At 36.2% G+C, this 23897-nt stretch overlaps 4 protein-coding genes across 8 annotated transcripts; 2 read left to right on the forward strand and 2 right to left on the reverse strand.

The window, feature by feature from the left end:
• Positions 466-3068, reverse strand: LOC109726053 (putative WEB family protein At1g65010, chloroplastic). 4 transcript variants are annotated; one of them, XM_020255483.1, is made up of 5 exons: positions 2799-3068; positions 2632-2668; positions 2463-2519; positions 2145-2313; positions 466-2033 (listed from the first exon to the last, which is right to left on the reverse strand). In XM_020255483.1, exons 3-5 carry the CDS (start codon positions 2480-2482, stop codon positions 594-596), a joined length of 1629 nt encoding a protein of 542 aa, XP_020111072.1. In that variant the 5' UTR covers positions 2483-2519; positions 2632-2668; positions 2799-3068; the 3' UTR covers positions 466-593. The 4 variants fall into 4 exon arrangements, with proteins under 4 accessions (XP_020111072.1, XP_020111071.1, XP_020111074.1 ...); XM_020255482.1 differs by having other exon boundaries at positions 2627-2668; XM_020255485.1 differs by lacking the exon at positions 2463-2519.
• On the reverse strand, positions 6604-9324 carry LOC109725948 (14-3-3-like protein GF14-A). The gene is made up of 4 exons (XM_020255356.1): positions 8761-9324; positions 8496-8618; positions 7890-8006; positions 6604-6885 (listed from the first exon to the last, which is right to left on the reverse strand). The coding sequence occupies exons 1-4, from the start codon at positions 9256-9258 to the stop codon at positions 6832-6834; spliced, it is 792 nt and encodes a 263-aa protein (XP_020110945.1). The 5' UTR covers positions 9259-9324; the 3' UTR covers positions 6604-6831.
• LOC109725803 lies at positions 10221-15707 on the forward strand. The gene is made up of 15 exons (XM_020255168.1): positions 10221-10370; positions 11356-11421; positions 11512-11560; positions 11649-11788; positions 11890-11991; positions 12072-12167; positions 12256-12359; positions 12463-12544; positions 12802-12894; positions 13313-13377; positions 13737-13749; positions 13851-13931; positions 14676-14784; positions 14877-15023; positions 15344-15707. The coding sequence occupies exons 1-14, from the start codon at positions 10251-10253 to the stop codon at positions 14984-14986; spliced, it is 1230 nt and encodes a 409-aa protein (XP_020110757.1). The 5' UTR covers positions 10221-10250; the 3' UTR covers positions 14987-15023; positions 15344-15707.
• Positions 17314-21759, forward strand: LOC109725804 (nitronate monooxygenase-like). Of its 2 annotated transcripts, none has more exons than XM_020255169.1 (7): positions 17314-17548; positions 18426-18638; positions 18756-18851; positions 19158-19303; positions 19649-19868; positions 20859-21069; positions 21447-21759. In XM_020255169.1, exons 1-6 carry the CDS (start codon positions 17411-17413, stop codon positions 21054-21056), a joined length of 1011 nt encoding a protein of 336 aa, XP_020110758.1. In that variant the 5' UTR covers positions 17314-17410; the 3' UTR covers positions 21057-21069; positions 21447-21759. The 2 variants fall into 2 exon arrangements, with proteins under 2 accessions (XP_020110758.1, XP_020110759.1); XM_020255170.1 differs by having other exon boundaries at positions 20859-21067; positions 21441-21759.

Genomic DNA, 23897 nt, shown 5'->3' on the forward strand with positions numbered 1-23897 from the left:
ATACCAAAAAGACTACTTAAAGATAATATAGACTAGATTTTCACATTTTTTTTTTCTTCTGAGAATAAGATAGCATGCTATCCATTTCATTCATTAAATTGATGAATTAGGCTAAGGAGTAAAGCAACCAGGCCTCGACAAGGGTGGAAAAAAAAAAGAAAAAAGGGGGTCAATAAAATGAACTATTAATGCCTCTTTACATATCATATTATTGTTGTAGGATCTGAATAATGAGTAATCCCTCAAGAAGTAAAGCTGAGGCATTTTAAATTTGTTCTAGCCTTACTTGTTAAAGTGGAAAAGAATGTTGCTTAGAATGACTCTTTGAAGTAAATTTTTAGCCTTACTTGTTAAAGTGGAAAAGAATGTTGCTTAAAATGATTAGTTTTGAAGTCCCCACCCTTTCATCATTCCCTATAACTAATTTAAGCTTTAAGATGGAAAAAAATTCATTGACAGTATGTATGATTACAACTAAGTTTTTGTTATGATGAAGCAATGCAGAAGATGCTTGTAACATGTATTGTATTCTATCAGTAAAGCAAATGGGATCATAAACAAACTCCAAAGTAAACTAATGCATTACAGTGTACTCATTTAGAAGGAAAGGATGTTGAATTTGATCTTTGCAGACTTTTTCTCCGAAAAATATCTCCAAATTTTCGCAGAATCGTCTTCTTCTTTTTCTGTTTCGCAGAATACTCCATGCCATCCAAGTGAGACCTATCTATGTAATCAAATTCATCTTCAAACTCATCTACAACCATGGAAGTCACAGCCCTCATATCAGCAACATTACTCTGCGACGCAAACTTCCGATCCGTACTCTTCTCCAAAGATCCTTCTAAATCAAACATAGATCCATTAAACTTAGCCGGCTCGCCAATCGAATGCCTTCGACCTTTCTTAACTCGCGAATTCTCACCATTCCATCTATTAGATTGAAATCCATTTGTTCCCTCACTTGATTTAACATTAGTTGATGACCCATTTGGTTGTCCGGTTGAACCATTGTCGACCGAAGATGGAGTTTTGGTTGAGTAAGTAGAAGTTGTATCAAGCATGCTCTTCAATTCCTTTAGACTATCTTGCGCCGCAGCTTCGCTGACCTTAATGCATTCATATTCTTGCTTAATGCTCTGTAATGCATTTTCCTTTTCAGATAGTATATCTTTTAGGTGAGAATTCTCGTTTCTCGCAATTTCTAACTCTTCTTTCACCACAGCGGCTTCGCTCACCGCTTGCTTCAGTATATCCCTCAACTTGGAATTCTCTTCTCTAACCACTCGTTGCGACTCGATTAGTTTCGTGTTCTCTTGCTTCAATTTATTGGTCTCGTCTTCGGAGTTCTTCATACAATCTATAAATCCGCTCTCTCTCTCATTCCACACGGCGACCGCTTCATCCGCTTCAAGCTTCAATCTTTCGGCCTCCTCACGAGCCAACCGAAGCTTCTCCTCCATGATCTCCACCGAAGCCTTCAATTTCTTGGCTTCTGCTTTTGCGTTCTCCAACTCCATCTCTTTCACCAAGAGCTTCCCCTTCACTTGATTGGCCTCCGTGGTTACTTCCTTGAGAGCAATGGCCAAGTCATCCATTGCCTTGTTGCTTTTCTCTTCGGCTTCTGTGGCCAGCTTAAGCTCATTCTTAAGCACTTTAATCTCCTCCTCACCCGCAAACGCATTGAAAAACCCGTTGTTCCTAAGATGGGTCTGCAAATTCCTACTGCTTCTGCTGGCCGAAGAAGCAGAAGCCTCCAAGTTCCTTATCTCAAGCTTGGCTTCTTCCAGAGAAATCTTGGTTTGCTCAAGCTGTTTGGTTTGCGAGACAAGTGATTCAAGCATCTTCCTTTCCGACTGCTTCGCCTTCTCCACTTCTTTCTCAAGAACTCGTACTCTATCCGAAGAAGAACTTCTCTTCTTAAGCTCGGTGAGTTCCTCTAAAGTTAGGGTCTTCTCCTCTTTCTCCCTCTTCAGTTCATCACGGAGTTGACTAATTTGCTGTTGCATCTCCGTAACTTTTGTGCTTCGCTTCTAAAGAGGGACAACAAAGAGGCATTTCATCGAACAGGTAATCTACAAGTCGAAATCCGATCGGTTTCTACGAGTTACAGAGGATTGGAATGGATTGGGGAATCAAATTACCTCAGGGGAAGGTGTCGCCTTTGCGGAGGATTTGCGCTCCAGGAGTTTGGCGGATCGTGAATCCGAGGAATCCGATGAGAATGGCGTCGACTTCGTGGATTTGGGGGAAGGAGGTTTCGAATTAGGCCCAAAAGGAGAGGCTTTTGGTGCCATTTCCGATGACCCGGATCTAAAAATCGAAGAAAAATACTAGAAAAATGATCAAAACAGTTGGAAATAACAAAAAGCCATGAAATTACATCCAAATTGAAACACAAAAACCCCATATTCGATCGGAAACAAGGGGGAAAGGAGGGGTTTTTTTTAAAAAAACTTTACCTGGACTTGGAAGAGAGCATACTCTGCTTAAAGCAGCTTCAAAGAGATCAAATTTTTCTAGACAAAATAAGAAAAGAAACATTTGAAAAACCTCAAATCAATGATTAAAACCCTATAACCTCGAATTCGATCGAAAACAAACAACCAAAAAGTTGGGTTTTTACCTCACCTGGGCACGAAAGAGAGCGACCTTTGCTTAAAAACAGCTGCAAATAATCAAATTAATCCAGAAAAAACGAGAAAAATCATTAAAAAATCATGGGAAACAACAAAACTAGGAATCGTTAGAGAAACAAAAGATGAATCAACAGAGGGGAAAAGGATCACACGCCGTACCAAATTCCACACCGAGAACTCTCCTCGTTCGTTACCAAATCGATCGAGCGCAAGCGCGTGTGCGTGTGCGTGTGCGTGTGCGTGTGTGTGGAGTTTACTATACTTTGCTTCGCTAGTCGTGTAGTGGGATTGAGGGGGTGAGGATTCTACGAGGTGGAGACCGTGGGGAGTTGAAAGAGTCCGCAAATGGCGGTGGAGGGGACGAGCAAAATTGGAGAAAGAGCGAAACGGTTTGTGCGCGACTTTTCTTATTCTATAACATATTGTTTTTTTTTTATTTTTTAGTTTGTTTCTTTACAAGGGTCTTTTATTGCATTTATACCCCTGCGAATTTGTAAAATTATCCATTTGGGGACACATACCTCCTAATAGGAATTCAAACGGATCCAGGTTGGTAGAGATCCCGTCCGGTTCAATTCTAATGACGTGGTAAGTTGAAATCAAAGTATAGAAAAATATAATTCGTTTCGAATCCGCCCCATGAAACGGTAAGTGGCAGAAAAAAAAGATTAAAATTAATCTGTTCCGAATCAGCTCCCATCCGACAAGCGGGAGGCGAGGGACTCCTTACTACATATTCGTCCCTCCAAATTTGTGCCAAAAAAAAATACTGCTGTACATTATATTATAATATAATAAGGTGTGTATCTTATATAGTACCATTCAAGAGTGTATGTTTTTTATTTATATTTTTAATTAGTATTGTAAAATAAAATTGATAATTCTAGTGAGTAAATTGGACATATGAAAAATTAATGTGTAAAATTTATATCTCTAAACTAGATGTACATGTAGATTGCTTTTTCGAAAATTTACATAAACATTGCAAGTTTTTGAAGAGATACATCATAAAATTAGGAATGCAAATGGCGCGGATTCGTGGGCGAGAAGGCCCCCTCGTATCATGTCTCGTATTCTCGACGGGTTTCGATGAATTTAAGGATTAGATTTTATCCTATTCTTTTAAGTTCCCACTCACGATTCCATTCGGAACATGTCAGAAAAAGAGAAAATTTTTGACGAAATTTTAATGGATCAGAAAGGATTAAAAAAAAAAAGGGGTCTGCCGCCGCTCGCTCTATTTCTTAGTAGGTCGCGACGGATTAAGAACGAGTTACTTTTTTTCTTTTTATTTTGACTGCTGCTTATCGCCTCATTCTAGGCGGATCAGGGTGGACTATGGACCAATCCGGATCCATTTGCATTCCTAGATAAAATCATGGGGACTAACATGCAATAACTAAGTTTGCAAGGACACTTATGTAATTTTGTATATGCAAGGCCAAAGGAGTATTACGCATGCAAAAGTAAACCCACTCAATCTAGAATGAGATCATATTACCAGGTCAATAAGATCAGACGGTCCAAATTGATCTAACGGCTAATCAAACAAACATTATTATATAAATAAATATATATAATGCTACGCTTGTTTCGCCTGCTTTAATTGCTTATGCCATTTTAACGGGGTGGGTTTCGAAGCGATTTTTGTGAAACCCGAAACCGAATCCGACTTAAAAAATCGAAATCCGAAACAGTTCTCGAACTCGGCTAGTGTAAAAGTTCAGGCCAAAAACCCGAACCTAAACAAAAAAATCTGAGAACCTATACCCAACCCAAAAAAAAATTAAAGTTAATTACGTAATGTAGCACCTAAATTATTATTTTATCATCAATCACAATATTTTTAAATTAATTCTAAATCAACAAATTATTTATATTTAGCCAGCAAAATTAAATTATGCATATTTAAAACAAAAATTATAATAAATTAAAATTTATGGACCAAAGTGTCTCGCTCCGTATTATTTGAGAACCAAAAGAGTAATTTAACTGATACAACTTTCGTAAAAGTAGTGCTGACAAATTTATATTGACAATATATTTTACTTCTCTTTTGGTTTAACTTAAAATTTTCTTTGGACAAATATATATAGAAATTCTTTTTGGAAAATTAATATTGACAACTAATTATTATGCAAACACACCTAACTCAGTTTAATACATGTGCTAATATTCTTCATAACTTAGCTTTGCGAGATTAATTTTGTGATCCTATCTATCTATCTATCTATTAATAGCTTACAAAGAAAAGCTCAATTGAGCTCTAATAAAGAGCTAGGCTGGTATACTATCGGTAGCACAGATGTCTCCATACTACCAAGATGTTTTTAATGATGCGGTTTCCAAGTCGACGATCGACTCCATTAGACTTGATCTACACTATTAAAAGTATTTGGAAACTAAATTTCATTCGACATTATTTACCTATCAAACGTGTAGTCTAAAAATAAACGGCTGAAAATGAACATCTTATAAAAAATAATGATAAAAGACTTGAATTTAAGATCAGAGATACTGATCTTACTCTAAATAGTGAAAAAAAATTTCTACAAAAATTTCATCAAATTTGAATTATCTTACACCGTTAAATTCACAAACGCATCACATCGACCATTAAAATTATCAATTTTGAGACCTTTTGATCACTAGCCAAATGATGTCAAAAAATTATGAAATTTAGTTTTCAAATGTTTTTAATAGTGTAGATCAAGTCTAACGGAGCCGATCATCAATTTGGAAGCCGAGTCATTGAAAATAATTTGGTAGCACAGAGGTCTCCATACTACGGATAGTATACCAGCCTAGTTCTATATATAGATTATAGAGAATATAAATTATCCTGCAAAACATTATTGCAGAAGAGGATGAGGATGCATTGATTCATGTGTCTTCTTGTATAGGAATTGCCCAAAATAAAATGAGTAACAGCCAAATAAATTTATTTTTTTTCCCCCTTAATAGTCAAATGCCAACAACCACACATAAAAGAGATAGAGTAATAATTAAGTTGCTTGTCTTTTTTTTTTTTTTTTTTGACTCAAGTTAATTTTTCTAAGTTGTAAAAGTCAAAGATGTATGGGACCGCAAAGTTGGCCGTTCATGCACTTGGCATGGGATATAGCTGACGAGGATGCCAACCTATGTGCCGTTCTAGATACAATCACACAATAAAGTTCCTCCCTTTCATAATTGTGTTATATATAAAAATAATAAAATATTAATAATAATTTATAAACTTTATCAGGATGATGAGACATTTGAACCTGGCTATTCAATCTTTCAAACTTTTAATTTTTAATTTCAAATCTTTTCTTTCAGATTATTTAGTTTGAATCATTTGACGACACGTTAGTTTTAAAAATTTTGAATACGTCATTTATCATTGCAGATTTAGTTAGTATACTTTATATAATTCTCACACCTAAAAATAAATAATTGCCTTAAATTTCAAAGTGAAAATTACATTAACTAATACAAATCAAACAAATTTAAAGAGTTAGGCAGTTGATTTAAAATAGTTCATAGTTCAGAAAAATTTTATATATTTTTATCTAAAATATTAAGCAAAAATTGTTTATTAAACTCTTCATAATATAGGCACGTGGGTAGAAAGAAAAGGCTATCCGGATAAGGGTTTGTTACACGCCCACCACAGAGACAATTGGGTCTCAATTGGGAGTCAAAAGGGTCCAAAGATCTTCGATGTCACCATCACTAGTACTCTCCGAAACGAAAAAGAACAGGAACATGAAAGAGACGCATTGCTCATGTAGATAGATGAGCGGTTGGTTTGGATAAGCATGCAAAGTGGGCCAAATCATGGCTCTCCTGATGCAGAATTGGGACAATGTAGTCGCATGAATTGTATAAAATACACTAAACTCAAGTCCATTCGAATGAATGGCACTGCTCAGAATGGGTCGTAGTTCAGATATGTTTGGCACATTTTTACACATGGAACTACACATGAGCAAATTAAGAAGCCATATATATATATTAGAAGAGTTCTATAGCATTCGGAAAAGGAAAAGCATGGTGGTAACACACGAAAGCGAAAGAAGCAGAGGAGATGGAAAACCACCAGAAGAAGAAACTACGAGAGAAGAGGGGGTGATTCAAATTGATGATCAATTTGCAAGATGAGAAGCGCCTAAAAAGCAACAGAGAATGGCGATTAGTAATACTTTGGTTACAGCTCATCCTCAGGTTTGCTTGTTTCTTTGATCTCATCAGCGCCATCTTCCTGTAATCAGAATACAAAAAGCAATTAATTTCTCTATATTTCCGACAGTATAGTAACCAATTCATGAGATGAACAATTGGTTCTTTATTTTTTTCGACTAGGATTTGTAAGAATATATATATATATATATATATATATATATATATATATATATATATATATATATATATAGAGTTGAGCTGGAATGCTATCGGTAGCAAACCGGTTCTGTTGTCACTCATTTATTTTCGATTATGGAACCTTTAAATTGACGATCGGCACCGTTGAACATGATCTATACCACTTGAAGTATCTAGAAACCAAATTTTAAATCTTTTCGACATCATTGACCTAATGATCAAAGGGTTTCAAAATTTGTAATTTTAATGGTAGATATAAAGCGTTTTCTCGTTTAACGGTGTAAAGCTATCCAAATCAATTGAATTTTAGTTGGAAAATTCTTTAAACTATTTAGAATAAGATCTATACTCTCGATCTTGATTACAAAATTTCTATCATCACTTTTTAGAGAATATTCATTTTCAGTCGTTCATTTTTACGCCCACTTGATCGACAAGAGAACAATATCGAAAAAGCATGAAATTTGATTTCTAGATACTTTAAGTGGTGTAGATCATATTCAACGGTGCCAATCATCAATTTGGAGGCTCCATCATCGAAAACAAATAAATGGCAACGGAGCCCGTTTGCTACCGATAGTATTCTAGCTCAACTATATATATATATACTTACAAATCCTAGTCAAAAAAAATAAAGAACCAATTGTTCATCTCATGAATTGGTTTTGTAAGAAACTGAAATTACATTGCATCTCATAGGGCTACACATGTGAGCAGTTACTTTTTCAAGCAGTATATATACATACATATATAATAAAAATGATAATGTGTCATTAGATGCAACTTCAAACTTCAGGGAAACAAGAGCATACATGTAAATGATCCAATTAAAAGGAGAAAGAAAAAGCGTTAGTTGAGAGAGCTACATCAGGGCAAAAACCAGACCTGCATGTCTGAGGTCCACAGGGTGAGATTGTCGCGGAGAAGCTGCATAATTAGAGTGCTATCCTTGTACGACTCCTCACCGAGAGTGTCCAATTCTGCGATTGCATCGTCGAAAGACTAGCAGAAAATTGCAAGTTAGCATGCCGAACATTGGTTATGACTTCTCTTTCTTCAGAAAAGATGAATACGATGACATTGGATGAAATCATAGAGTAGCCACATAATAGTTCGCGGATAATCAGTGGCGATGCCAAAATTAGAAATCCTTGCACAATGGTATTATCACGCCTACGTTTACAGCACAGGTAAGTATTAAACTTATTACTGCAGTGACAGAGGAAATAGATTAAATTCGACAACAACTTATAATTCTCAACATATTTTCCACAATGTGTCGTACGCGACAAAGGTAGATACTGCAAAAACAGAGTAAAATCACCAAAAGGTTCTCTCGCAAAGAACAAAAAGCAAAGCAAAGAAAAAATGGTCAGCATCATCATCATCATGATGTATGAATTCAAACATATACTCATCACTAGATCTAGTTTTCACGAAATCAAATATAACACTGGAGCTAAGCTGAAACTAAACGAATTACACGCTCACCTGCTTTGCGAGAGTGCAAGCCCTATCCGGGGAATTTAAGATCTCATAGTAGAACACCGAAAAGTTGAGGGACAACCCCAGCCGGATCGGATGCGTCGGCGGCAGCTCCGTGGAAGCAATATCCTGCAAGAGAACATTTTGATCTCCATGCGTCAACCGATCTACATTTCAGATTTCTACACACATATTCCTTCTAGTCAGATCAAAATCAGAAACCCTAACCCTAGATCCCAAACCCTAGCGCTAAGGAGGAGATGGGATCCACCTGGGCGGCCTTGTAGGCGGCGAGGGTGTGCTCGGCGGCGTCCTTGCGGTCGGAGCCGGTCTGGAACTCGGCGAGGTAGCGGTGGTAGTCGCCCTGCATCTTGAGGTAGAAGACCTTGGATTCGGCGGCGGCGGCGGAGGGGACGAGGCGATCGGCGAGGAGGCGGAGGATGCCGCCGCAGATGGAGGCGAGCTCGGCCTCGATGCGGGCGCGGTAGGCGCGGATGGCGTCGGCGTTGGCGCGGTTGCCGCGGCCCTCCTCCTTTTGCTCGATGGAGGAGACGATGCGCCACGACGCGCGGCGGGCGCCGATCACGTTCTTGTACGCGACGGAGAGGAGGTTGCGCTCCTCCGCCGTGAGCTCCGCCTCCCCCTCCGCCGCCGCCGCCGCCGCCACCTGCTCCATGAACTCCACCATCTCCTCGTAGCGCTCCGCTTGCTCCGCGAGCTTCGCCATGTACACGCTCTGATCCCTAGTCGCCGCCGCCGCCGCCGCCATGGACGCCGCTCCGAGAAGGAGAAAGAGAAATGTGGGGGAGTGTAGGGGAAGGGGAGAGGAGTGAAGGGGGGGGGGAAGGGTAATAATGGGTGTTACATAAAGGGCGTGTGTTTGTATTTATTACGTGTAAATGATATCATGATAGTTACCGTTTAGCTACTAAAGTACTTCTCTAACAAAGTTTAAGTTGTTTTTCTTTTTCTTTTTCTTTTTTTTGAGATTAATGCACCTATCTGGTATTAAAGCCTATATATTTAAATATTAAAATATTTCTTTTATTTTTTAGTAAAATAATACAAAATATATGATAATTAATTTATATAATATAAAATATAAAAAATATATAACGTGCACAAAATTAAATATGGTATGTTTTCATTCCTGTAACTATATTTACCACATGTAATATTAAGCTCGTGGTTCGCAAGTCAATTCGTACTCGATTTGTATGAATTTAAAATTAATTACTTGTTTAACAAATGAACTGAATTTTTCAGCTCAAAATTTTAATAAGTCGAACATGAACGGAGTCAATTCGCTGTTCAGGGTCGATACTGCTCAAGAATATATATATGCACATTTATATTACAAATTTTTACTAATTAGATTTTAGACCCATCCAAATATAATTTTGTAATTTTTAAAATTTTTAAAATTTTTAATTCTTTTTATTTAGTGGTAGAGCTGATAATTTAATTTGCTGTTCGCAAGCCGGATTACATTCGACTCGTTAATAAGCGTATCAAACTCTAGCTCGATTTGAATTAATTCGTGTTTGATTCGTTAATAAATAAGCTGAACACAAGGTAAATTTTTCAGTCCGGTATTTTATCCGACGCGCTTTACATTGCACATGCAGCAGCTAGTCGTGGCGGGTTTCGGGTCGGATAGATTGACCGGATTCGGGTTCGCACAGCTAAAGGCTAAAGCGGACTTGGAGCCCGCATCGTCCCACTCTCGTTCGACTCTTTTTTCGTTGAGAGAGCGCAGCAATGGAGGCTCTGCGGAAGCTGGAGCGGATCCAAACCCTGCTCTCCTTCATCCACTCCCGAGCCCTCGCCTCAAACCACGACGACGCCGATCGATTCCTCGCCCATTTCCTCCTCTTCTTCGTACTCTCTCTCTCTCTCTCCACTGCTTTTCTCATTAATTTTTTTTCTTTTTTTTTTATAAGCTAAATTAGATGTAGTTACTAATTATACTTAGTAATCATAATCTCGAGCTTGATGCATTTTTAGCAGCTTTTTCCCCTCAATTTTTTGCTTTTCTTTTTGATTTTAAGTTTCCAAATTGAATGATATGAAAATGTATTAGGAGGGTAAATTTTTCCTTTTTTTGGGAAAAATGTATTGCGGCCCCTTCAATTATAGGCCATTGAAAATTAGCCCTCCAACTTTTTGTTTTTTGGTTGAATTTGCGAAATCGTCGCTGCATTTAACAAAATCCCTCATACGATTGATGGAATTGAGGGGCCTGTTCCAAAATGGCCTGTTGTTTGAGGGGTCTTGTACATTTTTACCATTTATTTTAGGGAGTGCTTGGTTGTACGTAAAATCGGTGAAAAATAGTTTTCCGTAAAACAATAATTTTCATGGAAAAAAAGTTTTACTTTTTGTACTGTTTGGTTTGTAGGAAAAAAAGTAGTTTTTCATTGATATTTGTTTGGTTGAAAGTAAAAAAAAATCATATTTGTTTGGTTCGGTGAAAAAAAAAAGTTTTACACAGCTTGAATTTTTATTTTTCCCCAGCTTGAATTTTCGTTTTCTGCTGAAAATCAGCGAAAAACAAAAATCAGTGGAAAATGAAAACACTCCATTTTTCTCAAATCTGTAGAAATAGTTTCTGAATTTTTTTTTACGGCTAAACAAAAGGAAAATAATTTTTCAAACCGAAAGGTAATTTTCGATAAATTTACGGCCAACAAAACACACCCTTAATGAAATTGCTAACCTACCTCGCTTCAATTTGCCTTTCCTTCACTAGCAACTAAATCCAACATCATCAATAAGCAAATTGAGAACCATCTTAGAGAAAATATCACTACTTTAGTACATTAGTATATTTTTATCTGATAAAGAGTTTATTTCTTATATATAGTTACAACCGAGTGGTATGCTTAGCACAGAGAGGAAATACTCACTAATATCCGAGCTTCTTAAAAAGGTGAATTTAAAGCACTCCCATGTCCATTTTCTTGTTTAATTCTTGTTTATAAATGCGTGGTTGTAACTTTTTTGACTACTAATTGAACAGATCACTGTCGAAATACTCGAAGAGGCGCGTTTAGTTGTTACCGATGAAGGTACTTTAACGAATGTTTCAAGTGCTATAAGCATCGGAATGTATCGTGTTTTGAGCTTCTCATAACGTAGATTCTTGTTAGAATGCAGATTATGATGATACCTGCGTTGAGCCTTCATTCCGGTTTAGTATTGAAGACAAGGCGGATCGTGAGAAATCAAAAGTTGAGGATGCGGCTGTGATTGGATTTGACGCAATGCAAAGAGCAAACTCCACGCTTGAGGATTTTGTAAGCAATTTGTTGTCTTCTTATCCCATAACTTCCCGAAATTTTGTTTCGTTTTAATCATCTTATGTCATTTTAACAATTTTGTTTTTGTCATATAACAGTGTAGGTCATATTTTATGTTTCACGGTATGGACGCAAACAAACCGCAATCAATATTTAAGTTTCTCCCTGTTCTTTCTTTTACAGAGAGCTACATATATCAGGTGATTTTTTTTTTTGGCCTTTTTCTATATCTTGAACAAAATTATAATTTATAATTACTCTTTCACCTTTGTTTGTACAGCTAGATACGTTAAATGAAAATAATTTGCATCCTTCTCCAGAAGATTCTGTTTCTGAAACAAGCAGATCTGATTGTCTAATACATACATCTAATGAAGTAAGTTTAGCCGATTTCATCAATCATATACTATTTTTAAATGCTAATTCTATGTGTCATCATTTTTTATCGATATTATCTAATGCAGATTAAGGACCAAAATGTGATTAATAATCTCCATGAAACTTCCGTCTGTGATCCATTTGCTCCTCTGCTGAGTCTTCTTCGCAGTCAAGGAATACTTACTGATAGGTTGGGATTTTTGTGCTCTTACCGTTAATTCATCATATGAACCAGAAACATATTGACACTACAAAAATAATGTTTTCCAATTTTTTTTCTTGTTTCTATTTAGGATAAGAACTGAGCTCAAATCAGGTATTGAGTACTGGGCCCTTGAAAAGAAGCTTTGCGGAGCATTAACAAGCAAAACAAAGGTTGTTTAGTAACCCTGTGTTCTTTCTGCTATAGTTGGTTCTCTTTAAGATCCGTAAAATGGAATCGATTGCTTTATTTTTATGATATTCATTAGGATCTGTCCATAATTAGCGCATTCTTTTTCACTGTAAATTCACAGAATAAAATTTTACTTTTTTTTCCTTAAAGAGTTTCTGTGTTTTACTCTTCTTCTTTGATTGATCTGTTTGTATATAAAGGTTCATGCTAAAGAATTAACACTTGACTTATTATTCAGATTTCAATTGAGGATGCCATGAGAGCAATCCATCTAAAATCCTTCGATTATCGAGTACTGAATCTTTTGTTGTATCATTTGACACGGCAACAGGTAAATGCTTTTTACTCGGCTTGAATTTGTTGTAGAAGTTTCCAAGGTTTTTCATAATTTCCAATTCTTGAATCCAAAAAATTATGCAACGATCCCGTCAAATTTGGTTCTATAGTATAACTGAAGTTTAATTATTTATTTTTTTTCCATACCGTTGGTTTTACTTTCTTGAATGGTAGAATATGGGAGACATCTCATTTGAAGTAAAAATGTCAAGTATTGTTAGAAAAATTAAATACTGTTGTCCTTCTAGTGTGAAACTGCGAATAATAGATAATGGAAGCATGGATTCGTTTTAATTAAACAGTTAGTAGCGCAATTAGTTGTTTTTTATTCTGATGTTAGATAAGAAACAATTATGTCCACTTAATCTGTTTTTTGAATTTAACTGCATAACTTCTTTCTATTTTTTCTGTAGACAAATGAGTTGCATATGGAGTTCTTATCAGTCTCAGAATTCCTAGTGGAGGTATCTGATGACCTGTAAGTGCCTTTTTCTCTACATGTTATGCTTACAACTAGTTACATGATTTGACGGTTTCTACTGTAGATAATACTGCACGACTGAGAAAATAAAGGCCTCTTTGGATGTCTTACTAATTCTTTTTGCCTTTTCCTTTGATGTAGTTATGTTTTTCCACCATGTTTTTGGTTTTAGAGTGTAGTCAAATAAAATTGTATAAATTATTTTCTAAATTTTAGTTTTCTGTCCGGTTACTTCTACCTCTTTGAGTAATAATTCTTACTTGGAGTTTCCACTGTGTGCTAGGATTTATGATTTAATTTGTTTTTTGCCCTTTATGGTTATTCGTGGGGTATGAAAAAGGTTGAATATCCTGCAGGTATGATTATGAGGTGGGTATCTATTCATAAGATTGTCAATCATGGAGAGCGACATTCTGCAGTATCTATCTAACTTGAATTAGTGATGCAATATGCGTTCGTCTGTCTTCTAGGAAGATGTGATAAATAATAATTTCAACGTACTTCGAATGTTTGTCGCCGTATACGGAGCTTCAATGGCGCCGAAAATGTTGGTGAGTTAGAATTTGGTGATTTAATCAAAGCTGATACTATCAATTTTAATGTACCGTAAATTTTCATAAAGTCCCTTACATTTATGCGAGCTTTCGAGTACTTTCCCACCCATTTTCTGAAACAATCAAGTCAGTTCCTCTACATGGTTGTCCAATTATCATTTCCTACTTGTAGTTTGCTTTATGCTGGATTTTTTTTTTTTTGTTTAAACTCCTGAAATCTAAATATTTAAGCATAATTTTCCTTCTAATTTTTGTACCTAATAAAATGCAGTTTTTTAAGCAAATATCTGAAGCTTTCTGGTGCTCTTAAACTTCTCTTATTGCCTGCTAGGCATTAGGCTAACGAAATGTCTTAGACCATCTGCAGTTGCTGAAGCTGAATTGAAGTTCAATGGCCAAAAGCAAGAGCTCTAATTTGAGGCTGCTGCTTTTGGCAGTGTAAAACAGTCGTATGGGCTTAGTAAAAGCGTGTCAATGCTTTTTCGGTCAGCTCTACTCGAGCTACATTTTCTGCATAAAAGCTCCAGCTGGTTCAAGCTGGCCTAGAATAGTCGGAAACATTTTATTGCCTTCTTGAGCACGGGGAAAGCTCAATAATTCCAACTTCATGATAAACAAATGAGTGAAATGTTTCTAGTTGTATTTTTTTCCTGTGAGTTTACATTGTCAACACTATCCAGTAGTACTTTTAATCTGTTTTTGAGCAGCTTACAACCTTTGATAATTGGCTTACTTTTCCAGGCAAAGTGCATTTGCGAGGTGGAAGAGAAGTATGAGAGCTTATCAAAAACATTGGATCCCGACCTTTCTTTGAATTACTGGAGAAGATGTGAAGAAGCCACAAAGGAAGGTATATGTGTTAAGTGTTCCAACTGCGTATTAAAGTTAACAATAACCTCAATAAAAGTTAACCTTCATTATTATCATTGTTCTTTTGATTAGGAGGACTAAATTCAGGGCATGCCTATGGAACATGGACTATTCCTTGTGTGATTGCAGATGAGGATTCGTTTCGAGCTCAAAGCGCAAATAAGAAGAGCCGCGGCGCTTAATGCTTCCTTTGCTTTAGTCCTACAAATTGAGAACATGGTAAGCTTTTTCTCTTCGGGGCAAATCCTAAGCATAAGTCATTTTATTGTATGCTATTTTGCTTAAGACCCTATTTGAATGTCGGAATAAGTTATCTAATGATAATTTATCTGATATGAAAATTTTCTTGCATAATTGGAAGGTCCGAGTTTGATTTTTGTTCTTTGAAAATTCTTGACATCTTTGATTTGGTAGGATAGAATATTTCACCTACGATGTGATTTTTCTCATTCCATCAGATAGAGGTTGTTCGGCCAAATGTAAACCCCAGTGAACTAAGCAATTTTGTTAGTAATTCACAAAGCTTTTCTCATTCTCAGGGCGCAAGCAAACAGTGTTGCAACACCTATGCGGCTCGGTGCAATGTAGTGTGGTGGCAATTGTTTATAGTCACTGTAGCTTCTGCATGAATGCTTGTTCGCATAAAGCAGAGCAAAGAAGCACTGATGTTTTATTTTCCCAATTCAAGGCTCCTTACAAGCAGTTTTGCTGCAGCTGGAAGGAGAAGCAGGTTCAGTTTTGCATTTGATCCTGTATTATCTGGACACAATTTTGGCACCTGATTTGAACTGTGTGTTTGGTACCATTCAATTTGTGACATAAAAGCACTGATACTTTATTTTGGATGACATAAAATATACTATAATTTCGTTTGCCGCATAACGCCAACCAATTTATACCTAATATTTGGGTCATGTTTGGATGTATGAGTATCTTATTCGACATATTTTTTTTAATTTATATAAAAAACATATTATCCTGGCAAGTTGTTGATGCCATATATAAATAACATATTATCCTGGCAAATTGTTGATGCCAAGACTTTTCGAGAAATAAAAATTTAACCCGTAATTTTTAATTATATTAAAAAAAAGATTATATCAAATAAGTTATTGGTAATTTAGATTGTATAAACAGGGCATTAACTGATATCTGGGCCTCAATGTGTAAGGTGTTTAAAATTTTAAAACTTTATAAAAAGTTGAACTTTGATCGCTCTTGCTTTTCCACTAGATAAAAGCTTGTACATAAACAAAAGGGTTAATTTCATACAGTTCTCCGTAAATATAGCGAATGATAAATATATTTTTAAAAACTTTAACTTTTATATATTATCTCTACAAAAATCTTAATGTTTTCAAATATATTCCTCTAGTTTGTTACCGTTAAAATACTGTTTATATTATAAATGAAATGACCTTTTTGCCATTATAATATGTCTCTCAAGAAATTTCAATTGTTAGTTGAAGAGGGATAAAAAAGATAATTCACCTTATTAACTAATTAGGGTTAAGTATTTTATTTATGGTTAATTAATTTTTTCTAACGGATCTTAACGGTAGGGATATATTTGAAAACACCATAATTTTTGTAAGGACAATATATAAAAGTTGAATGTTGTATGAATATTTTTATAATTTATTATATTTGTAGGAACTTGTAAAAAATTAATCCGAAACAAAAAAAATTTATTTATTTCCGAAACTTTTTCAAATAAGTTTCTTTCATTTAACATATTTATAATTCACTATTTACCTTTTAATAAAAAGGGATGGGGATCGAACCTGCAGCCTGACGAATCGCATGTTCAAATGTTCAATCAACTGTATTAAACAACATGCGATTTTTCAAATCGCCGCTTCCCACTCCGTGGCGGCTGGCTGGCTGGCTGGCAGGCTGGCTGCCCTAACCCGGGCCCAGACGAGCCGGCCGTGCTGGCGAAGAAATAAATAAATAAATCTAACAGAGCTGTCGGCCCCACCCACCCCACCTGCCACCGGCTGACGTCCTTCATTACGTACGCCCCTCTCGAAAAAGAGAAATTCTACACTGTCACATTTGCATCACGTCATCAATAACAAATCAATCATATTTTTTTTTTCAAACAAAAATACAATAAAAATATTTTTTTACAACCATGATGGAATATATATTCTTAAAGGATTAATTCGATTGGTTTGTTACGCCACGTCACTAATATACGCGTTGCATTCTAGAATTTTTTCTCGAAAAATTTTAGAATATACCGGATATATTGGTGATGTGGCATTACAAATCAATCAAATAACTCTTTTTCAAAATATATGTCCCATCGTAATTGTAAAAAAATATTTTTATTGTACTTTTATTTTAAAAAAAGGTATATGATTGGCTTGTTATTGATGACGTGGTGCAAGCGTGACGGTGTAGAACTTCTCCTCGCTCTCAACTTTTTTTTTTTTCACAATTTTAAAATTTTGGGTGCATCTGTTCACTCACCCATATCACTTCGTCTCTCCCCTCTCTCTCTCTCTCTCTCGTTCGCCGCGGCACACTTTCTCACTCATCTCTCTCTCTCTCTCTCTCTCTCTCTCTCTCTAAAGTGGCAAGAAGAAGCAGATAATCAGATGAGGGGTTGGAGGGGGATTCTGGGGTTCGACTACGGCGTCGTGCAGGCGCCGCTCGGCCCCGACATCTCCGGCCCCGACCTCGTCGCCGCCGTCGCCAACGCCGGCGCCGTCGCCCTCCTCCGCGCCCCCGACTGGGTATGCATGATTACTCTCTCTCTCTCTCTCTCTCTCTCTCTCTCTCTCCTTCTCACAGCAATCAACTTATTTGGTTCACATGGCACTTTGATGTTCAAACTTTAATTCGCGGTAATTTAATTTAGTTGACTAAATACTAATGTGTTGTGATTGATGCTACCGTGCTAATAATTAAGATATTATATCACTTTTATATCATTAATGCGTCAAGATTTAGTCGACTAAATTGGTTCATGGGACTTAATTAGATATATATATTCATAAAGTTTGAGTAAAAAGTTATTGCAAATTGAAGTTCGAGGACTGACAGTGCAATTTACCTTTTTATTATTTTTCCCTGATTTTTATCTAACTAGTACAGTCTGTCCCAGTGTTAATTTCTGTCATTGCAGGCGGTCAGAAAGTACGGTTAAATAAATTCTGTTCTGTATGTTTTCGTAAAGAAAACAAAGAATGCGACAAGCATATCTCCGTATACTTTTGTCCCAACTTGTTTAGCCCGATAACGAATACCAAATGTGTCCTAAGTGTTAGTTGGATGGTATTCTCATTTCTGTAGCGTAGGTTCATTGTTTGAATCCTACGTGTCGCTTCTCGGCATATTTAGAACGAAAAAAGGGGATATTTTGTTCGTCCTTCGCTACACATCGAATAGGTTGCGAATAATCAGTAGAATAACCATTTGTCTCACAAACCTTGTGATTTTGGACAAAAATGAGCAATGTTATGAAACTGTACAAAATTAGGCAATATCGGGCACTGCAATATGGAAGTGAAATTCCGGTAGGCAAATTGCAGTAAGTGAAAGCGAGAGGAAGGGACCATCATATAATTCTCTATTTTGTTACTGATTCTGTCGTCATTTGGTATTCGCCAGGAATCGCCGGACTACTTGAGAGAGCTAATTCGGAGGACACGGACCTTGACGAGCAAACCATTTGGGGTTGCAGTGGTGTTAGCATTCCCGCATGACGAAAATGTGAAGGTTATTCTGGAGGAAAAGGTTGCTTTACTGCAAGTCTACTGGGGTGAATATCCTAGAGAACTTGTAGATGAAGCGCATCACGCTGGGGTCAAGGTCTTACACCAAGTGAGTTCATTAATCAATTATGTAACTTATTTGTTTAGTAATTTTGTTTGGATTTAGCAACAACTTAACGATCAGAAGCAACTATTTTTATTTAGTTTTTTAAGGCTTCTTTTGCAGGTTGGCTCCTTTGAAGAGGCCGAAAAAGCAAAGATAGCCGGTGTTGATGGAATTATTGTTCAAGGTCATGAAGCTGGGGGGCATGTCATTGGTCAGGTAGAGTTTTATATCCTGCATTGCCATTGGCACGGGCCGTATCATGCCAATATCTTGTCGGCACGGTGGGTACAGCCCGTGCCGATGGACGCTTAAATCTTTGCCGGTATTCGGTTTGCACGAATGGTTATTCGGACAAACTGATGCAAATTTCATTGTGTTCCGTGGTTGAATCAGTCCTACAGCAGCTAATAGGTTGCTCTGGTTCTGATGACGCTTCTTTGGAGAAATAAGGAAGCGAGAATATCCTACCTTCCTCTCTTTACCATTGCTCTAAATCTTGATTCTCTACTCATCATAGTGCAGGAGGGACTTATATCACTATTGCCGAGAGTGGTAGATTTAGTTTCAGATTGCGACATTCCAGTTATTGCTGCTGGTGGAATTGTTGATGGTCGTGGGTATGTCGCTGCATTGGCCCTTGGGGCCCATGGCGTCTGCCTCGGAACTAGGTATGCCGCATCTCTTTCTATATTCACTTAACTTATATGTTCTCAAGCAGATAATTTTGAGGGCCTGTTTGGCCCCAGATATGGCTTCTTCCAAGAAGTAGCTTTATTCTACTAGTAGCTTTATTCTACTGAAAAAGCTATCTGACAAGCTTCCCCTGCAGCGGTAGCAGAGGCAGAAGCTACAAATTGGATTTCCTGCTTTGGGGCTTATTTGCTCACTTTAGTGTCACAGCAAATCCCTAGATTTTGCTTTTCAAAGTAAAGAAGCTAGGCCGAACAAGGACTACTTTTCTGTAGAATCACTTTCTGATTATCTGAGCAATGCGAGCCATCTCTCATTTTCAGGTTCCTTGCTACTGTGGAAAGCTTCGCTCACCCTTTATACAAGCAAAAGCTAGTTGAAATGGATAAGACTGAGTACACGAATATATTTGGCCGTTCTAGATGGCCTGCTGCACCACATCGTGCCCTGCAAACACCGTTCTTTACTAAATGGAGGCATCTACCTGAACACGAGAGTGAGGAGAATCAGCCTGTAATAGGCCACTCATCAATACATGGTGTGGTATGTTCCAGCCTTTTCCTAGGAGCCAAGTGTAGCTATTTGAATTGAAGAAGGGACTTGAATAGAAGTTGATTTTATAATACGAAGTTGCGTGACATCTGCCTCTTTTCATCCTTCTCACAGCCCTTGACTTGTTCTTTAGATTTTCCTTTTCATCCTTCTCACAGCTCTGGACTTGTTCTTTAGATTTTCGGTTGCGATATATTGTGCTGAACTCTCTTCTCTTCTCTTATTCCTAGATTGTAAATAGTACATCACCATCAAAAAGGTGGTTTTTTTTGCATCAGTAAGTGTTACAAACGATGAGCACCTAAAATAACAGGGTATAACATAATTGAAAAAACACTATTATTATTGCCTTCTCCTCTTCGTTTATGTGAAGCTCTATAATGTATCAGATTTGCTAAATAAGCATTGCTACTTGAAAAGGTATGAAGCCTTTGTTGATCACTCTTTGTTAAAATGCCTACGAATTTGAGATTTATATTAGAAGTTTGTTCCGTTTTATGGATATTATTCAGAATAGATGAACATATATTTATTTCAATTTACCTTAACAATTGCGTTACATGTATTCACTTGAGAATTTTGGATTCTGCCATTCAGTTGCTACTTTTTAGATATAGATGACCTTGATAAAGCGGTTCAAGTGTGACACCTATTCTTGGTTGTTTGTTGTGCCACCGCTTGAAAAGAGAAGGACAAATTGATGGATGCATATCAGCTTGTGCGCCCTGTGGTTGCTTTAATAGATTCCTCTCAACTTGCTAAAAATTATGTTGGACCATGCATTCTGATCCTCATCACAATTCCATATCAAAATCCACTTTGTGTAGAAATTCAATCGCGATGCTATATCCAAGAGTAGTGATATCAAAATCAGTAGTAAAAATTGTTGCATTGTTTGCCTCCTTGAATTTCAACTACGCAAAAATCAGAATTAATTTGAAAAAAGAAGGGAAAAAAGACTGAACTTTGTACATTTTTCAGAAAAAGGAGATTCGCCGCTTTGCTGGTACTGTTCCAAATGCGACAACAACAGGTGACATTGATAGCATGGTTATGTATGCTGGTCAAGGCGTCGGGCTTATTAAGGATATCCTACCTGCTGGTGAAGTTGTTGAGAGGCTTGTTGAGGAAGCGCGACAAATCATCCAGAAGCGCTTTTTAGACTCTGAACAAGCCTGATACTGCTTCTGGTAACTGTTATCCTAATTTGCTGCATTTATCATAATGTTTCCTGTTTGTCAATTTAGAAAACAACAAATCAAGCAATATAGGACAAAAAAATCAGGAACTGTACACTCGAGCATTTGGATTGTACCTATTAAAATGCTATCATTTAATTAGTCTCCTGTATTTAAAACAAATGAATGGATCCGCTATATTTGTCTATGAAGCATTCGATCCGACTTAAAACTCGGAAGGGAGAAACCAAATTACCCTTTTCGCCCAACAGAGAATTGCATAATGAACTTATCGCACATGCCGAACTTGATTGCACTTGTTCCACCTTTTTCACTATTGATAATATGATTTTACAGACATTTCTGATCATGTTATTTAATGCAGGTGGTGGGTGAACAATGCAAGTAATGCTTCTGCATCCCTGGACCACCTATTCCATAGCTGTGGCCCTTCTAGTGCAAAAAACCTATGATTCCGAGCCAATCATTAATCTCAAAAATCGCATTAAAGCTTGCCATTGCCGCATCCTCTGAGGTGTTCTTCTCTGCCCTGTAACTTTTGTTTGGTCATTGGATTGCTATGAACTAAGCATGACCTGCAATCTCAATAGCTTTTGTAAAAAGAAGAAAGAATAAAGAAGGAAAATGATTGGAGTGCTATTCTCAAAGGGACATGAATAAGTTTCTTCCAAAGTTAACAAAAAGGTTTCAGTTTGTTTGCGTCATGTTTAGATCACGGGTTGAGCTAGAATGCTATTGAACGCACGTGCTATTAACTTTTTGGCTCTTAAATTTATAATAATATTATTGTTAAATAGTAAATCCTATGCATCTAAGGGTCGAAAAAAGTTAATAGTACGATACCATAAATAGCATTTTAGCCACCTCGTAAATGAGTATATTAGATTACAATTATGTAACCGCTATATAGATATTTTGTAAGTGGGATCATCTTATAGTTAAGTTTTGAGTGAAAAGAATATATTTCTAAGTAATAAATATTGCTTAAAGCCACTGAAATTTAAGAGAGACTAATCAATCATTCGTTACTTTTTTAAGATTTGTACATTATACCTAATCAATCATTCTTATATAAGTACCGTAACAAATGAATAATCAAACAAAAAAAGTACTGCAGCAAATTACTCATAATGTTGCATTTGCATATTATTTATGTACTAATGCTTGTAATACGCGGAATTTTAATAAATTTATACATGTATTATATATAATATAATAAAAATTTATTAATATATCAATACTCAATAAAGCCGGATTCTATAGAGCAGGTTTGTGTGCTTTGGGAAGCACGGTGACCTTCGCAGTATTTAGTCGTTTTTTATGCTGGAATTTTCGAAATTGACGATCAACTTTATTAGATTTGATTTATAATATAAAAATTACGTAAAAAATAATTTTTTAAAATTTTTCAATAGTATTTATCTAATAATCAAAGAGTCTAAAGTCAACAACTTTAATGATGGTGGTAGGCCTCTGTAAGTTTAATAATATAGAAATATTCAAATCGTGCAAATTTTAATAAAAAATTCTTTATGCTATAAAAAATAAAATTAATATTTTTGATCTAAAATTTTACTGTCATATTATTATTTTTTATGAAATTTTTATTCTGAGCCATTTAAGTCAAGTCTAATATCCAAAAATTATAAAATTTATTTTTAAATTATTTTAATATTTTGAGTCAAGTCTAATAAAATCCAATGTAGATTTAGAAGTTCTAGTATTGCGAACTATTTAACAGCATAGAGATTATATACATATACACAGCGAGATAGATATATAAATATAAGGGTTAATTTCATATCACTGCAAATATAGTGAATAGCAAATATATTCGTACAAAGTTCAACTTTCATATGTTGTCCCTACAAAAGTCCTGATGTTTTCAAATATATTCCTGCCGCTAGAATCCGTTAGAAAAAGTTAGTTAATCATAGGTTAAATATTTAACCTTAGTTAGTTTTTGATATATTTACCTCTTTATATTACACTAGTATGATTTTCGGAGGAATATATTTGTGATGGCAAAATTGAAAATATAAACGAGTGAGAAACATATTTAAAAATATTGTGAAAATAATAATATAAAAATTAAACTTTGTAGAAATATATTTATCATTTATTATATTTACATAAACACGTATTAAATTAACCCCTAAATATAAACTAAAACATAAAACGATTTTCCTTTGCCTCACTACATCAACGTCCCGATCCGACGAAACAAACGGACCTTCCGGTTTTGGTCATCGCACCAACCCCCCTTCCTGTCCTCTCCCCCAAAATCCAGGCTGTCCTCCNCGATCTCCGGCCAACGGCTCTGATCTCTTGCACGTTACATCAGAAGAAGGGGTTAATTGAACCGTCACTCCCCAACCTTTTATCAGATTTGAGAGGTCTCCCATTTCCTTCATTTTCTAATTTCTTCGTGTTAAGTCTAATCTCTCAGCTCTCAGCTCTCAGCTCTCAGCGTCATTCTCTGTGCCTACTGTAAGACCCCAAATAGTCTTATGTATAAAATATAATATAATTAAATTTTTTAATTCAACTTTAGTATTTTATGCGATAATTAGATTTAAAAAATTACCGTTTGGTTTGGAGTTAAGAAAAAATTAGTTATTCCAGAAATAGGATTAAATTTAGGGTTAAGGTGGGGTTAGAGTATTTTTGTGTTTGGTTGGGGGTTGGAGTTAGTCCAGGATAGTGAAAAATAGTATTTGGTTGAAGTAGGTGGGATAAGAAGGATGGTGGATTATTATGAATAGAAAATAGTATTTGGTTGGAGTTTGATGGGGTTAGGTGGGGTTAGCTAATCCGGGAT

Source organism: Ananas comosus, linkage group 20, assembly GCF_001540865.1.
Source record: "Ananas comosus cultivar F153 linkage group 20, ASM154086v1, whole genome shotgun sequence".
Lineage (NCBI taxonomy): Eukaryota > Viridiplantae > Streptophyta > Magnoliopsida > Poales > Bromeliaceae > Ananas > Ananas comosus.

Coding starts and splice junctions, on each gene's coding strand:
- LOC109725803 (XM_020255168.1), top strand. CDS start 10,251: ATGGAGGCTCTGCGGAAGCTGGAGCGGATCCAAACCCTGCTCTCCTTC. Junction 11,422..11,511: donor TATCCGAGCTTCTTAAAAAG/GTGAATTTAAAG, acceptor CTAATTGAACAG/ATCACTGTCGAAATACTCGA. Junction 11,561..11,648: donor TTTAGTTGTTACCGATGAAG/GTACTTTAACGA, acceptor GTTAGAATGCAG/ATTATGATGATACCTGCGTT.
- LOC109725804 (XM_020255169.1), top strand. CDS start 17,411: ATGAGGGGTTGGAGGGGGATTCTGGGGTTCGACTACGGCGTCGTGCAG. Junction 19,304..19,648: donor GGCGTCTGCCTCGGAACTAG/GTATGCCGCATC, acceptor TCTCATTTTCAG/GTTCCTTGCTACTGTGGAAA. Junction 19,869..20,858: donor ACTCATCAATACATGGTGTG/GTATGTTCCAGC, acceptor TACATTTTTCAG/AAAAAGGAGATTCGCCGCTT.
- LOC109725948 (XM_020255356.1), bottom strand. CDS start 9,258: ATGGCGGCGGCGGCGGCGGCGACTAGGGATCAGAGCGTGTACATGGCG. Junction 8,007..8,495: donor CTTGCACTCTCGCAAAGCAG/GTGAGCGTGTAA, acceptor ATTTTCTGCTAG/TCTTTCGACGATGCAATCGC. Junction 6,886..7,889: donor TGTGGACCTCAGACATGCAG/GTCTGGTTTTTG, acceptor TTCTGATTACAG/GAAGATGGCGCTGATGAGAT.
- LOC109726053 (XM_020255483.1), bottom strand. CDS start 2,482: ATGCTCTCTTCCAAGTCCAG. Junction 2,314..2,462: donor ATGCTCTCTTCCAAGTCCAG/GTAAAGTTTTTT, acceptor TTCGATTTTTAG/ATCCGGGTCATCGGAAATGG. Junction 2,034..2,144: donor AGGCGACACCTTCCCCTGAG/GTAATTTGATTC, acceptor GTCCCTCTTTAG/AAGCGAAGCACAAAAGTTAC.